This window comes from Oncorhynchus tshawytscha, unplaced genomic scaffold (assembly GCF_018296145.1).
Source record: "Oncorhynchus tshawytscha isolate Ot180627B unplaced genomic scaffold, Otsh_v2.0 Un_contig_1655_pilon_pilon, whole genome shotgun sequence".
Lineage (NCBI taxonomy): Eukaryota > Metazoa > Chordata > Actinopteri > Salmoniformes > Salmonidae > Oncorhynchus > Oncorhynchus tshawytscha.
In genome coordinates this window covers 40673-54037 of record NW_024608975.1, presented here as the reverse complement: position 1 = coordinate 54037, position 13365 = coordinate 40673, and the positions used below count along the sequence as shown (strand labels likewise).

General features: G+C 48.4%; 1 protein-coding gene across 1 annotated transcript in view; it reads left to right on the top strand.

The window, feature by feature from the left end:
• The window catches only part of LOC121844066 (E3 ubiquitin-protein ligase RNF216-like), a 39338-nt gene extending 30087 nt beyond the window's left edge, over positions 1–9251 (top strand). The window contains exon 7 of the mRNA XM_042313939.1: positions 9149–9251. Coding sequence (XP_042169873.1) covers positions 9149–9236 — 88 coding nt within the window. The 3' untranslated portion in view covers positions 9237–9251. The remainder of the gene's footprint in view (positions 1–9148) is intronic.
• Positions 9252–13365: the final 4114 nt, after the last annotated feature.

Below are 13365 nucleotides of genomic sequence, written 5' to 3'. Positions count from 1 at the left end.
GATAAATGATCAGATGGTCATGTACAGGTAGAGATATTGGTGTGCAAAAGAGCAAGTAAATAAATAAAAACAGTATGGGGATGAGGTAGGTGAAAATGGGTGGGCTATTTACCAATAGACTATGTACAGCAGCAGCGATCGGTTAGCTGCTCAGATAGCTGATGTTTGAAGTTGGTGAGGGAGATAAAAGTCTCCAACTTCAGCGATTTTTGCAATTCGTTCCAGTCACAGGCAGCAGAGTACTGGAACGAAAGGCGGCCAAATGAGGTGTTGGCTTTAGGGATGATCAGTGAGATACACCTGCTGGAGCGCGTGCTACGGATGGGTGTTGCCATCGTGACCAGTGAACTGAGATAAGGCGGAGCTTTACCTAGCATGGACTTGTAGATGACCTGGAGCCAGTGGGTCTGGCGACGAATATGTAACAAGGGCCAGCCGACTAGAGCATACAGGTCGCAGTGGTGGGTGGTATAAGGTGCTTTAGTGACAAAACGGATGGCACTGTGATATACTGCATCCAGTTTGCTGAGTAGAGTGTTGGAAGCCATTTTGTAGATGACATCGCCGAAGTCGAGGATTGGTAGGATAGTCAGTTTTACTAGGGTAAGCTTGGCGGCGTGAGTGAAGGAGGCTTTGTTGCGGAATAGAAAGCCGACTCTTGATTTGATTTTCGATTGGAGATGTTTGATATGAGTCTGGAAGGAGAGGTTACAGTCTAGCCAGACACCTAGGTACTTATAGATGTCCACATATTCAAGGTCGGAACATCCAGGGTGGTGATGCTAGTCGGGCATGCGGGTGCAGGCAGCGATCGGTTGAAAAGCATGCATTTGGTTTTACTAGCGTTTAAGAGCAGTTGGAGGCCACGGAAGGAGTGTTGTATGGCATTGAAGCTTGTTTGGAGGTTAGATAGCACAGTGTCCAATGACGGGCCGAAAGTATATAGAATGGTGTTGTCTGCGTAGAGGTGGATCAGGGAATCGCCCGCAGCAAGAGCAACATCATTGATATATACAGAGAAAAGAGTCGGCCCGAGAATTGAACCCTGTGGCACCCCCATAGAGACTGCCAGAGGACCGGACAGCATGCCCTCCGATTTGACACACTGAACTCTGTCTGCAAAGTAATTGGTGAACCAGGCAAGGCAGTCATCAGAAAAACCGAGGCTACTGAGTCTGCCGATAAGAAATGGTGATTGACAGAGTCGAAAGCCTTGGCAAGGTCGATGAAGACGGCTGCACAGTACTGTCTTTTATCGATGGCGGTTATGATATCGTTTAGTACCTTGAGTGTTGCTGAGGTGCACCCGTGACCGGCTCGGAAACCAGATTGCACAGCGGAGAAGGTAAGGTGGGATTCGAGATGGTCAGTGACCTGTTTGTTGACTTGGCTTTCGAAGACCTTAGATAGGCAGGGCAGGATGGATATAGGTCTGTAACAGTTTGGTAGATTTGTGGGATTTCCCCGATAAGCCATTTTTATGCCAAAGCGATGGAAGAATCCTAGGATCCGTTCTGAGTGCATCCTGTCATAATGCCAGTAGCTACGGCCCATATTACGCAAGAGACCTACTGTAGTCCCACCCCTAAGTCACCTGATATGACTGTAAAGCTGATCTTATTGGCCAACACGACTGAGACCTACTGTAGTCCCACCCCTAAGTCATCTGATATGACTGTAAAGCTGATCTTATTGGCCAACCACGACTGAGACCTACTGTAGTCCCACCCCCAAGTCATCTGATATGACTGTAAAGCTGATCTTATTGGCCAACACGACTGAGACCGACTGTAGTCCCACCCCCAAGTCACCTGATATGACTGTAAAGCTGATCTTATTGGCCAATACGACTGAGACCTACTGTAGTCCCACCCCCAGGTCATCTGATATGACTGTAAAGCTGATCTTATTGGCCAACCACGACTGAGACCTACTGTAGTCCCACCCCCAGGTCATCTGATATGACTGTAAAGCTGATCTTATTGGCCAACCACGACTGAGACCTACTGTAGTCCCACCCCTAAGTCATCTGATATCAAATCAAATCAAATTTTATTTGTCACATACACATGGTTAGCAGATGTTAATGCGAGTGTAGCGAAATGCTTGTGCTTCTAGTTCCGACAATGCAGTAATAACGAACAAGTAATCTAACTAACAATTCAAAAAAAAAAAAAAAACTACTGTCTTATACACAGTGTAAGGGGATAAAGAATATGTACATAAGGATATATGAATGAGTGATGGTACAGAGCAGCATAGGCAAGATACAGTAGATGATATCGAGTACAGTAAATACATATGAGATGAGTATGTAAACCAAGTGGCATAGTTAAAGTGGCTAGTGATACATGTATTACATAAGGATGCAGTCGATGATATAGAGTACAGTATCAACGTATGCATATGAGATGAACAATGTAGGGTAAGTAACATTATATAAGGTAGCATTGTTTAAAGTGGCTAGTGATATATTTACATCATTTCCCATCAATTCCCATTATTAAAGTGGCTGGAGTAGAGTCAGTGTCATTGACAGTGTGTTGGCAGTAGCCACTCAATGTTAGTGGTGGCTGTTTAACAGTCTGATGGCCTTGAGATAGAAGCTGTTTTTCAGTCTCTCGGTCCCAGCTTTGATGCACCTGTACTGACCTCGCCTTCTGGATGACAGCGGGGTGAACAGGCAGTGGCTCGGGTGGTTGATGTCCTTGATGATCTTTATGGCCTTCCTGTAGCATCGGGTGGTGTAGGTGTCCTGGAGGGCAGGTAGTTTGCCCCCGGTGATGCGTTGTGCAGACCTCACTACCCTCTGGAGAGCCTTACGGTTGAGGGCGGTGCAGTTGCCATACCAGGCGGTGATACAGCCCGCCAGGATGCTCTCGATTGTGCATCTGTAGAAGTTTGTGAGTGCTTTTGGTGACAAGCCGAATTTCTTCAGCCTCCTGAGGTTGAAGAGGCGCTGCTGCGCCTTCCTCACGATGCTGTCTGTGTGAGTGGACCAATTCAGTTTGTCTGTGATGTGTATGCCGAGGAACTTAAAACTTGCTACCCTCTCCACTACTGTTCCATCGATGTGGATGGGGGTGTTCCCTCTGCTGTTTCCTGAAGTCCACAATCATCTCCTTAGTTTTGTTGACGTTGAGTGTGAGGTTATTTTCCTGACACCACACTCCGAGGGCCCTCACCTCCTCCCTGTAGGCCGTCTCGTCGTTGTTGGTAATCAAGCCTACCACTGTTGTGTCGTCCGCAAACTTGATGATTGAGTTGGAGGCGTGCATGGCCATGCAGTCGTGGGTGAACAGGGAGTACAGGAGAGGGCTCAGAACGCACCCTTGTGGGGCCCCAGTGTTGAGGATCAGCGGGGAGGAGATGTTGTTGCCTACCCTCACCACCTGGGGGCGGCCCGTCAGGAAGTCCAGTACCCAGTTGCACAGGGCGGGGTCGAGACCCAGGGTCTCGAGCTTGATGACGAGCTTGGAGGGTACTATGGTGTTGAATGCCGAGCTGTAGTCGATGAACAGCATTCTCACATAGGTATTCCTCTTGTCCAGATGGGTTAGGGCAGTGTGCAGTGTGGTTGAGATTGCATCGTCTGTGGACCTATTTGGGCGGTAAGCAAATTGGAGTGGGTCTAGGGTGTCAGGTAGGGTGGAGGTGATATGGTCCTTGACTAGTCTCTCAAAGCACTTCATGATGACGGATGTGAGTGCTACGGGGCGGTAGTCGTTTAGCTCAGTTACCTTAGCTTTCTTGGGAACAGGAACAATGGTGGCCCTCTTGAAGCACGTGGGAACAGCAGACTGGTATAGGGATTGATTGAATATGTCCGTAAACACACCGGACAGCTGGTCTGCGCATGCTCTGAGGGCGCGGCTGGGGATGCCGTCTGGGCCTGCAGCCTTGCGAGGGTTAACACGTTTAAATGTCTTACTCACTTCGGCTGCAGTGAAGGAGAGACCGCATGTTTTCGTTGCAGGCCGTGTCAGTGGCACTGTATTGTCCTCAAAGCGGGCCAGAGGATATGACTGTAAAGCTGATCTTATTGGCCAACCACGACTGAGACCTACTGTAGTCCCACCCCCAGGTCATCTGATATGACTGTAAAGCTGATCTTATTGGCCAACCATGAATGAGACCTACTGTAGTCCCACCCCCAGGTCATCTGAAATGACTGTAAAGCTGATCTTATTGGCCAACACGGCTGAGACCTACTGTAGTCCCACCCCTAAGTCATCTGATATGACTGTAAAGCTGATCTTATTGGCCAACCACGACTGAGACCTACTGTAGTCCCACCCCCAAGTCACCTGATATGACTGTGAAGCTGATCTTATTGGCCAACACGACTGAGACCTACTGTAGTCCCACCCCCAGGTCATCTGATATGACTGTAAAGCTGATCTTATTGGCCAACCACGACTGAGACCTACTGTAGTCCCACCCCCAGGTCATCTGATATGACTGTAAAGCTGATCTTATTGGCCAACCACGACTGAAACCTACTGTAGTCCCACCCCCAGGTCATCTGAAATGACTGTAAAGCTGATCTTATTGGCCTCACAACTGAGACCTACTGTAGTCCCACCCCTAAGTCATCTGATATGACTGTAAAGCTGATCTTATTGGCCAACACGACTGAGACCTACTGTAGTCCCACCCCCAGGTCATCTGATATGACTGTAAAGCTGATCTTATTGGCCAACCACGACTGAAACCTACTGTAGTCCCACCGCCTAAGTCATCTGATATGACTGTAAAGCTGATCTTATTGGCCAACCACGACTGAGACCTACTGTAGTCCCACCCCCAGGTCTTCTGAAATGACTGTAAAGCTGATCTTATTGGCCAACACGACTTAGACCTACTGTAGTCCCACCCCCAGGTCATCTGATATGACTGTAAAGCTGATCTTATTGGCCAACACGACTGAAACCTACTGTAGTCCCACCCCCAGGTCATCTGATATGACTGTAAAGCTGATCTTATTGGCCAACCACGACTGAGACCTACTGTAGTCCCACCCCCAGGTCATCTGAAATGACTGTAAAGCTGATCTTATTGGCCAACACGACTGAGACCTACTGTAGTCCCACCCCCAGGTCATCTGATATGACTGTAAAGCTGATCTTATTGGCCAACCACGACTGAGACCTACTGTAGTCCCACCCCCAGGTCATCTGATATGACTGTAAAGCTGATCTTATTGGCCAACCACGACTGAAACCTACTGTAGTCCCACCCCTAAGTCATCTGATATGACTGTAAAGCTGATCTTATTGGCCAACCACGACTGAGACCTACTGTAGTCCCACCCCCAGGTCATCTGAAATGACTGTAAAGCTGATCTTATTGGCCAACACGACTTAGACCTACTGTAGTCCCACCCCCAGGTCATCTGATATGACTGTAAAGCTGATCTTATTGGCCAACCACGACTGAGACCTACTGTAGTCCCACCCCCAGGTCATCTGAAATGACTGTAAAGCTGATCTTATTGGCCAACACGACTTAGACCTACTGTAGTCCCACCACCCAGGTCATCTGATATGACTGTAAAGCTGATCTTATTGGCCAACACGACTGACACCTACTGTAGTCCCACCCCCAGGTCATCTGATATGACTGTAAAGCTGATCTTATTGGCCAACCACGACTGAAACCTACTGTAGTCCCACCCCCAGGTCATCTGAAATGACTGTAAAGCTGATCTTATTGGCCAACACGACTGAGACCTACTGTAGTCCCACCCCCAGGTCATCTGATATGACTGTAAAGCTGATCTTATTGGTCAACCACGACTGAGACCTACTGTAGTCCCACCCCCAAGTCATCTGATATGACTGTAAAGCTGATCTTATTGGCCAACCACGACTGAGACCTACTGTAGTCCCACCCCCAGGTCATCTGAAATGACTGTAAAGCTGATCTTATTGGCCAACACGACTGAGACCTACTGTAGTCCCACCCCCAGGTCATCTGATATGACTGTAAAGCTGATCTTATTGGCCAACACGACTGAGACCTACTGTAGTCCCACCCCTAAGTCATCTGATATGACTGTAAAGCTGATCTTATTGGCCAACCACGACTGAGACCTACTGTAGTCCCACCCCCAAGTCACCTGATATGACTGTAAAAATGACCTTGTTGACTCTCTGGGCTGTGATTGGTCACAGGGCCGACCTAGTGACATACCAGCTGTGTCGTCTGTACAATGACCTTGTTGACTCTCTGGGCTGTGATTGGTCACAGGGCCGACCTAGTTGACTCTCTGGGCTGTGATTGGTCACAGGGCCGACCTAGTTGACTCTCTGGGCTGTGATTGGTCACAGGGCCGACCTAGTTGACTCTCTGGGCTGTGATTGGTCACAGGGCCGACCGAGTTGCGTTGAAAATGAGTGTTTCTAAATGAACTCGGTTGGTTCTGTTTCGTTCATAGTGAATAACCCCCAGGTGTTAGTGCAGGCATGGAGCTAAACCCTGCTCTGTGTCCTGTTCCTCTCACACCAGAGAGGGTACTGGGTAAACAGCTCTGTTTCCCGGATGACTGGGCAGGAAGTTTAGCAGGCGGGTGCTTCCTGTCTCTCCACACTAACACACACACAGTGTTAATACACGCTAACACACACACACAGACACACACACACACACACACGCTAACACACACACACACACACACACACACACATACACTCTAAAACACATAGTGTTAATACACTCACTACAACCACACTTACCATACACGTCAGGTACTTCCTGTTGTTGCTGTCCACAGCTCCTCAGACTTCCTGCAGCTGACAGACAGGAAGTAGCCTGCCAGAACCATCAGATCTGACTATTCAGGGTCCCAACTATGGTCCCATCTAGGTTACCAACTAGGGCCCTAACTATGGTCCCATCTAGGGTCCCAACTAGGGTCCCATCTAGGTTACCAACTAGGGCCCCAAATCAAATCAAATGTATTTATATAGCCCTTCGTACATCAGCTGATATCTCAAAGTGCTGTACAGAAACCCAGCCTAAAACCCCAAACAGCAAGCAATGCAGGTGTAGAAGCACGGTGGCTAGGAAAAACTCCCTAGAAAGGCCAAAACCTAGGAAGAAACCTAGAGAGGAACCAGGCTATGTGGGGTGGCCAGTCCTCTTCTGGCTGTGCCGGGTGGAGATTATAACAGAACATGGCCAAGATGTTCAAATGTTCATAAATGACCAGCATGGTCGTATAATAATAAGGCAGAACAGTTGAAACTGGAGCAGCAGCACGGTCAGATGGACTGGGGACAGCAAGGAGTCATCATGTCAGGTAGTCCTGGGGCATGGTCCTAGGGCTCAGGTCCTCCAAGAGAGAGAAGGAGAGAATTAGAGAACGCACACTTAGATTCACACAGGACACCGAATAGGACAGGAGAAGTACTCCAGATATAACAAACTGACCCTAGCCCCCCGACACATAAACTACTGCAGCATAAATACTGGAGGCTGAGACAGGAGGGGTCAGGAGACACTGTGGACCCATCCGAGGACGCCCCGGACAGGGCCAAACAGGAAGGATATAACCCCACCCACTTTGCCAAAGCACAGCCCCCACACCACTAGAGGGATATCTTCAACCACCAACTTACCATCCTGAGACAGGGCCGAGTATAGCCCACAAAGATCTCCGCCATGGCACAACCCAAGGGGGGGGCGCCAACCCAGACAGGATGACCACATCAGTGAATCAACCCACTCAGGTTACGCACCCCCTCCAGGGACGGCATGAGAGAGCCCCAGTAAGCCAGTGACTCAGCCCCTGTAATAGGGTTAGAGGCAGAGAATCCCAGTGGAGAGAGGGGAACCGGCCAGGCAGAGACAGCAAGGGCGGTTCGTTGCTCCAGAGCCTTTCCGTTCACCTTCCCACTCCTGGGCCAGACTACACTCAATCATATGACCTACTGAAGAGATAAGTCTTCAGTAAAGACTTAAAGGTTGAGACCGAGTTTGCGTCTCTGACATGGGTAGGCAGACCGTTCCATAAAAATGGAGCTCTATAGGAGAAAGCCCTGCCTCCAGCTGTTTGCTTAGAAATTCTAGGGACAATTAGGAGGCCTGCGTCTTGTGACCGTAGCGTACGTGTAGGTATGTACGGCAGGACCAAATCAGAGAGATAGGTAGGAGCAAGCCCATGTAATGCTTTGTAGGTTAGCAGTAAAACCTTGAAATCAGCCCTTGCCTTGACAGGCAGCCAGTGTAGAGAGGCTAGCACTGGAGTAATATGATCAAATTTTTTGGTTCTAGTCAGGATTCTAGCAGCCGTATTTAGCACTAACTGAAGTTTATTTAGTGCTTTATCCGGGTAGCCGGAAAGTAGAGCATTGCAGTAGTCTAACCTAGAAGTGACAAAAGCATGGATTAATTTTTCTGCATCATTTTTGGACAGAAAGTTTCTGATTTCTGCAATGTTACGTAGATGGAAAAAAAGCTGTCCTTGAAATGGTCTTGATATGTTCGTCAAAAGAGAGATCAGGGTCCAGAGTAACGCCGAGGTCCTTCACAGTTTTATTTGAGATGACTGCACAACCATTAAGATTAATTGTCAGATTCAACAGAAGATCTCTTTGTTTCTTGGGACCTAGAACAAGCATCTCTGTTTTGTCCGAGTTTAAAAGTAGAAAGTTTGCAGCCATCCACTTCCTTATGTCTGAAACACATGCTTCTAGCGAGGGCAATTTTGGGGCTTCATCATGTTTCATTGAAATGTACAGCTGTGTGTCATCCGCATAGCAGTGAAAGTTTACATTATGTTTTCAAATGACATCCCCAAGAGGTAAAATATATAGTGAAAACAATATATTAACTATGGTCCCACTAACTATGGTCCCATCTAGGTTACCAACTAGGGCCCCTAACTATGGTCCCATCTAGGGTCCCAACTAGGGTCCCATCTAGGTTACCAACTAGGGCCCTAACTAGGGTCCCAACTATGGTCCCATCTAGGTTACCAATTAGGGCCCTAACTATGGTCCCATCTAGGTTACCAACTAGGGCCCTAACTATGGTCCCATCTAGGGTCCCAACTAGGGTCCCATCTAGGTTACCAACTAGGGTCCCATCTAGGTTACCAACTAGGGTCCCATCTAGGGTCCTAACTCCTCTCTATCCCCTACAGTGAGGAGCGGATGACAGCAGCTCGGGTCAGGAAGTGTGTGAAGTGTGGAACAGGTCTGGTGTTGGGCGCTTACTGGGGTCCTAACTAGGGTCCCAACTAGGGTCCTAACTAGGGTCCCAACTAGGGTCCTAACTAGGGTCCTAACTCCTCTCTATCCCCTACAGTGAGGAGCGGATGACAGCAGCTCGGGTCAGGAAGTGTGTGAAGTGTGGAACAGGTCTGGTGTTGGGCGCTTACTGGGGTCCTAACTAGGGTCCCAACTCCTCTCTATCCCCTACAGTGAGGAGCGGATGACAGCAGCTCGGGTCAGGAAGTGTGTGAAGTGTGGAACAGGTCTGGTGAAGTCTGAGGGATGTAACAGGATGTGGTGTCGTTGTGGAAGCTACATGTGTTACCTGTGCCGAGAGCCAATCAGTGGATACAACCACTTCTGTCAGCACGCCCGTTCCCCTGGCGCTCCCTGTAGGCACTGCCGCAAGTGCTCTCTCTGGACAGACCCCACGGTGAGCACACACACACACACACACACACACACACACACACACACACACACACACAGACCCCACGGTGAGCACACACACACACACACACACACACACACACACACACACACAGACCCCCGGTGAGCACACACACACACACACACAGACCCCACGGTGAGCACACACACACACACACACACACACACACACACACACACACACAGTAACACGAACACACACAGACCCCACGGTGAGCACACACACACACACACACACACACACACACACACACACACACACAGTAACACGAACACAGACCCCACTGTGACACACACACAGTAACACGAACACAGACCCCACGGTGAGCACACACACACACACACATTAACACGAACACACACAGACCCCACGGTGAGCACACACACACACACACACACACACACACAACACGAACACACACAGACCCCACGGTGAGCACACACACACACACACACACACAGTAACACGAACACAGACCCCACTGTGACACACACACACACACACAGTAACACGAACACAGACCCCACTGTGACACACACACACACACACACAGACCCCACGGTGAGCACACACACACACACACACACACACAGTAACACGAACACAGACCCCACTGTGACACACACACACACACACAGTAACACGAACACAGACCCCACTGTGACACACACACACACACACACAGACCCCACGGTGAGCACACACACACACACACACACACAGTAACACGAACACACACAGACCCCACGGTGAGCACACACACACACACACACACACACACAGTAACACGAACACACACAGACCCCGCGGTGAGCACACACACAGTAACACGAACACACACAGACCCCACGGTGAACACTACCTATTATATACAGTATAATTCAGAAAGTATTCAGACCAATTGACTTTTTCCACATTTTGTTACATTAAAGCCTTATTCTACAATAGATTAAAACCATAATGACATCACAATACCCCATAATGACATCACAATACCCCATAATGACATCACAATACCCCATAATGTCGAAGCAAAAAACGTTTTTATACATTTTTGCACATTTATTAAAGATAAAAACAGATACCTTATTTACATAAGTATTCAGACCTTTTGCTATGCGACTCGAAATTGAGCTCAGCTGCATCCTGTTTCCGTTGATCATCCTTGAGTCTGTCCTTGAGTGGCCCAGCCAGAACATCTCTGGAGAGACCTGAAAATAGCTGTGCAGCGACGCTCCCCATCCAACCTGACAGAGCTTGAGAGGATCTGCAGAGAAGAATGGTAGAAACTCCCCAAATACAGGTGTGCCAAGCTTGTAGAACCATACCCAAGAAGACTTGAGGCTGTAATCACTGCCAAAGGTGCTTTAACAAAGTGCTGAGTAAAGGGTCTGAATACTTATGTAAATGTGATATTTTAAATTTTTATTTGTAATACATTTGGAAAAAAGTCTTAACCTGTTTTTGGTTTGTCATTATGGGGTATTGTGATGTCATTATGGGGTATTGTGATGTCATTATGGGGTATTGTGATGTCATTATGGGGTATTGTGATGTCATTATGGGGTATTGTGTGTAGAATGAAAACATATTTAATCTGTCGGTGCAAAATACATTTAGAAATCTATATTATTCAGTTATTGCACCCACACTGCGCGCACCTGCCAACGAGCGTCTGCGTTGCCAAGGGCTAAAATAGAAGTCAGTTCTATTTCTGACGCAGATCACGCTGCCAGTCCTGCCTCTCCCATCTCCTCATTGGCTTATAGAAGCAGGTCCCCACGTGCCATCTCCTCATTGGCTTATAGAAGCAGGTCCCCACGTGCCATCTCCTCATTGGCTTATAGAAGCAGGTACCCACCTGCCATCTCCTCATTGGTTTATAGAAGCAGGTACCCACGTGACATCTCCTCATTGGCTTATAGAAGCAGGTACCCACCTGCCATCTCCTCATTGGTTTATAGAAGCAGGTACCCACGTGACATCTCCTCATTGGTTTATAGAAGCAGGTACCCACGTGACATCTCCTCATTGGTTATACCCACGTGGGTGACTGAAAGACGAACAAGGTCGGTGGCGATAATGCACCTAATTTATTAAATTTGCCAGTCACAATGTAACGTCCAGAGAAGAAGCCTAGAAACGATTCGGTTGACCGTTTTTATGTGTGGATTAATTGTTGGAGTAGAGGACCTTGTGCTTTTCAGGTAAAATAACACCTCCATGATTATGTTCCAGGTCAAATTAGCTAGCAACAGCAAGCTAACTAAATAGGATACCCCAGCCATTCCAAACCTCTCCTTGGGGACCCCTAGCCATTCCAAACCAACAAAGAGCTAACGCACTAGCCATTCCAAACCAACAAAGAGCTAACGCGCTAGCCATTCCAAACCAACAAAGAGCTAACGCGCTAGCCATTCCAAACCAACAAAGAGCTAACACGCTAGCCATTCCAAACCAACAAAGAGCTAACGCGCTAGCCATTCCAAACCAACAAAGAGCTAACGCGCTAGCCATTCCAAACCAACAAAGAGCTAACATGCTAGCCATTCTAAACCAACAAAGAGCTAACGCGCTAGCCATTCCAAACCAACAAAGAGCTAACGCGCTAGCCATTCTAAACCAACAAAGAGCTAACACGCTAGCCATTCCAAACCAACAAAGAGCTAACGCGCTAGCCATTCCAAACCAAGAGCTAACACGTTCTTGGCCAACAGCTAATTATAATAATATAATATGGCTTTCAGCAGATGCTTTTATCCAAAAAGACTTAGTCATGCGTTTTGCGTATGGGTGGTTCCCGGGAATCGAACCCACTATCCTGCCGTTGCTAGCACCATGCTCTACCAGCTGAGCTTACAGGGGACCAGCTAATGTGTGTGTCTCTCTACCAGCTGAGCTTACAGGGGACCAGCTAATGTGTGTGTGTCTCTACCAGCTGAGCTTACAGGGGACCAGCTAATGTGTGTGTGTCTCTCTCCAGCTGAGCTTACAGGGGACCAGCTAATGTGTGTGTCTCTCTACCAGCTGAGCTTACAGGGGACCAGCTAATGTGTGTGTCTCTCTACCAGCTGAGCTTACAGGGGACCAGCTAATGTGTGTGTGTCTCTCTACCAGCTGAGCTTACAGGGGACCAGCTAATGTGTGTGTCTCTCTACCAGCTGAGCTTACAGGGGACCAGCTAATGTGTGTGTGTCTCTCTACCAGCTGAGCTTACAGGGGACCAGCTAATGTGTGTGTCTCTACCAGCTGAGCTTACAGGGGACCAGCTAATGTGTGTGTCTCTAGCAGCTGAGCTTACAGGGGGGACCAGCTAATGTGTGTGTGTCTCTACCAGCTGAGCTTACAGGGGACCAGCTAATGTGTGTGTGTCTCTACCAGCTGAGCTTACAGGGGACCAGCTAATGTGTGTGTGTCTCTACCAGCTGAGCTTACAGGGGACCAGCTAATGTGTGTGTCTCTCTACCAGCTGAGCTTACAGGGGACCAGCTAATGTGTGTGTGTCTCTCTACCAGCTGAGCTTACAGGGGACCAGCTAATGTGTGTCTCTCTACCAGCTGAGCTTACAGGGGACCAGCTAATGTGTGTGTCTCTACCAGCTGAGCTTACAGGGGACCAGCTAATGTGTGTGTCTCTCTACCAGCTGAGCTTACAGGGGACCAGCTAATGTGTGTGTCTCTCTACCAGCTGAGCTTA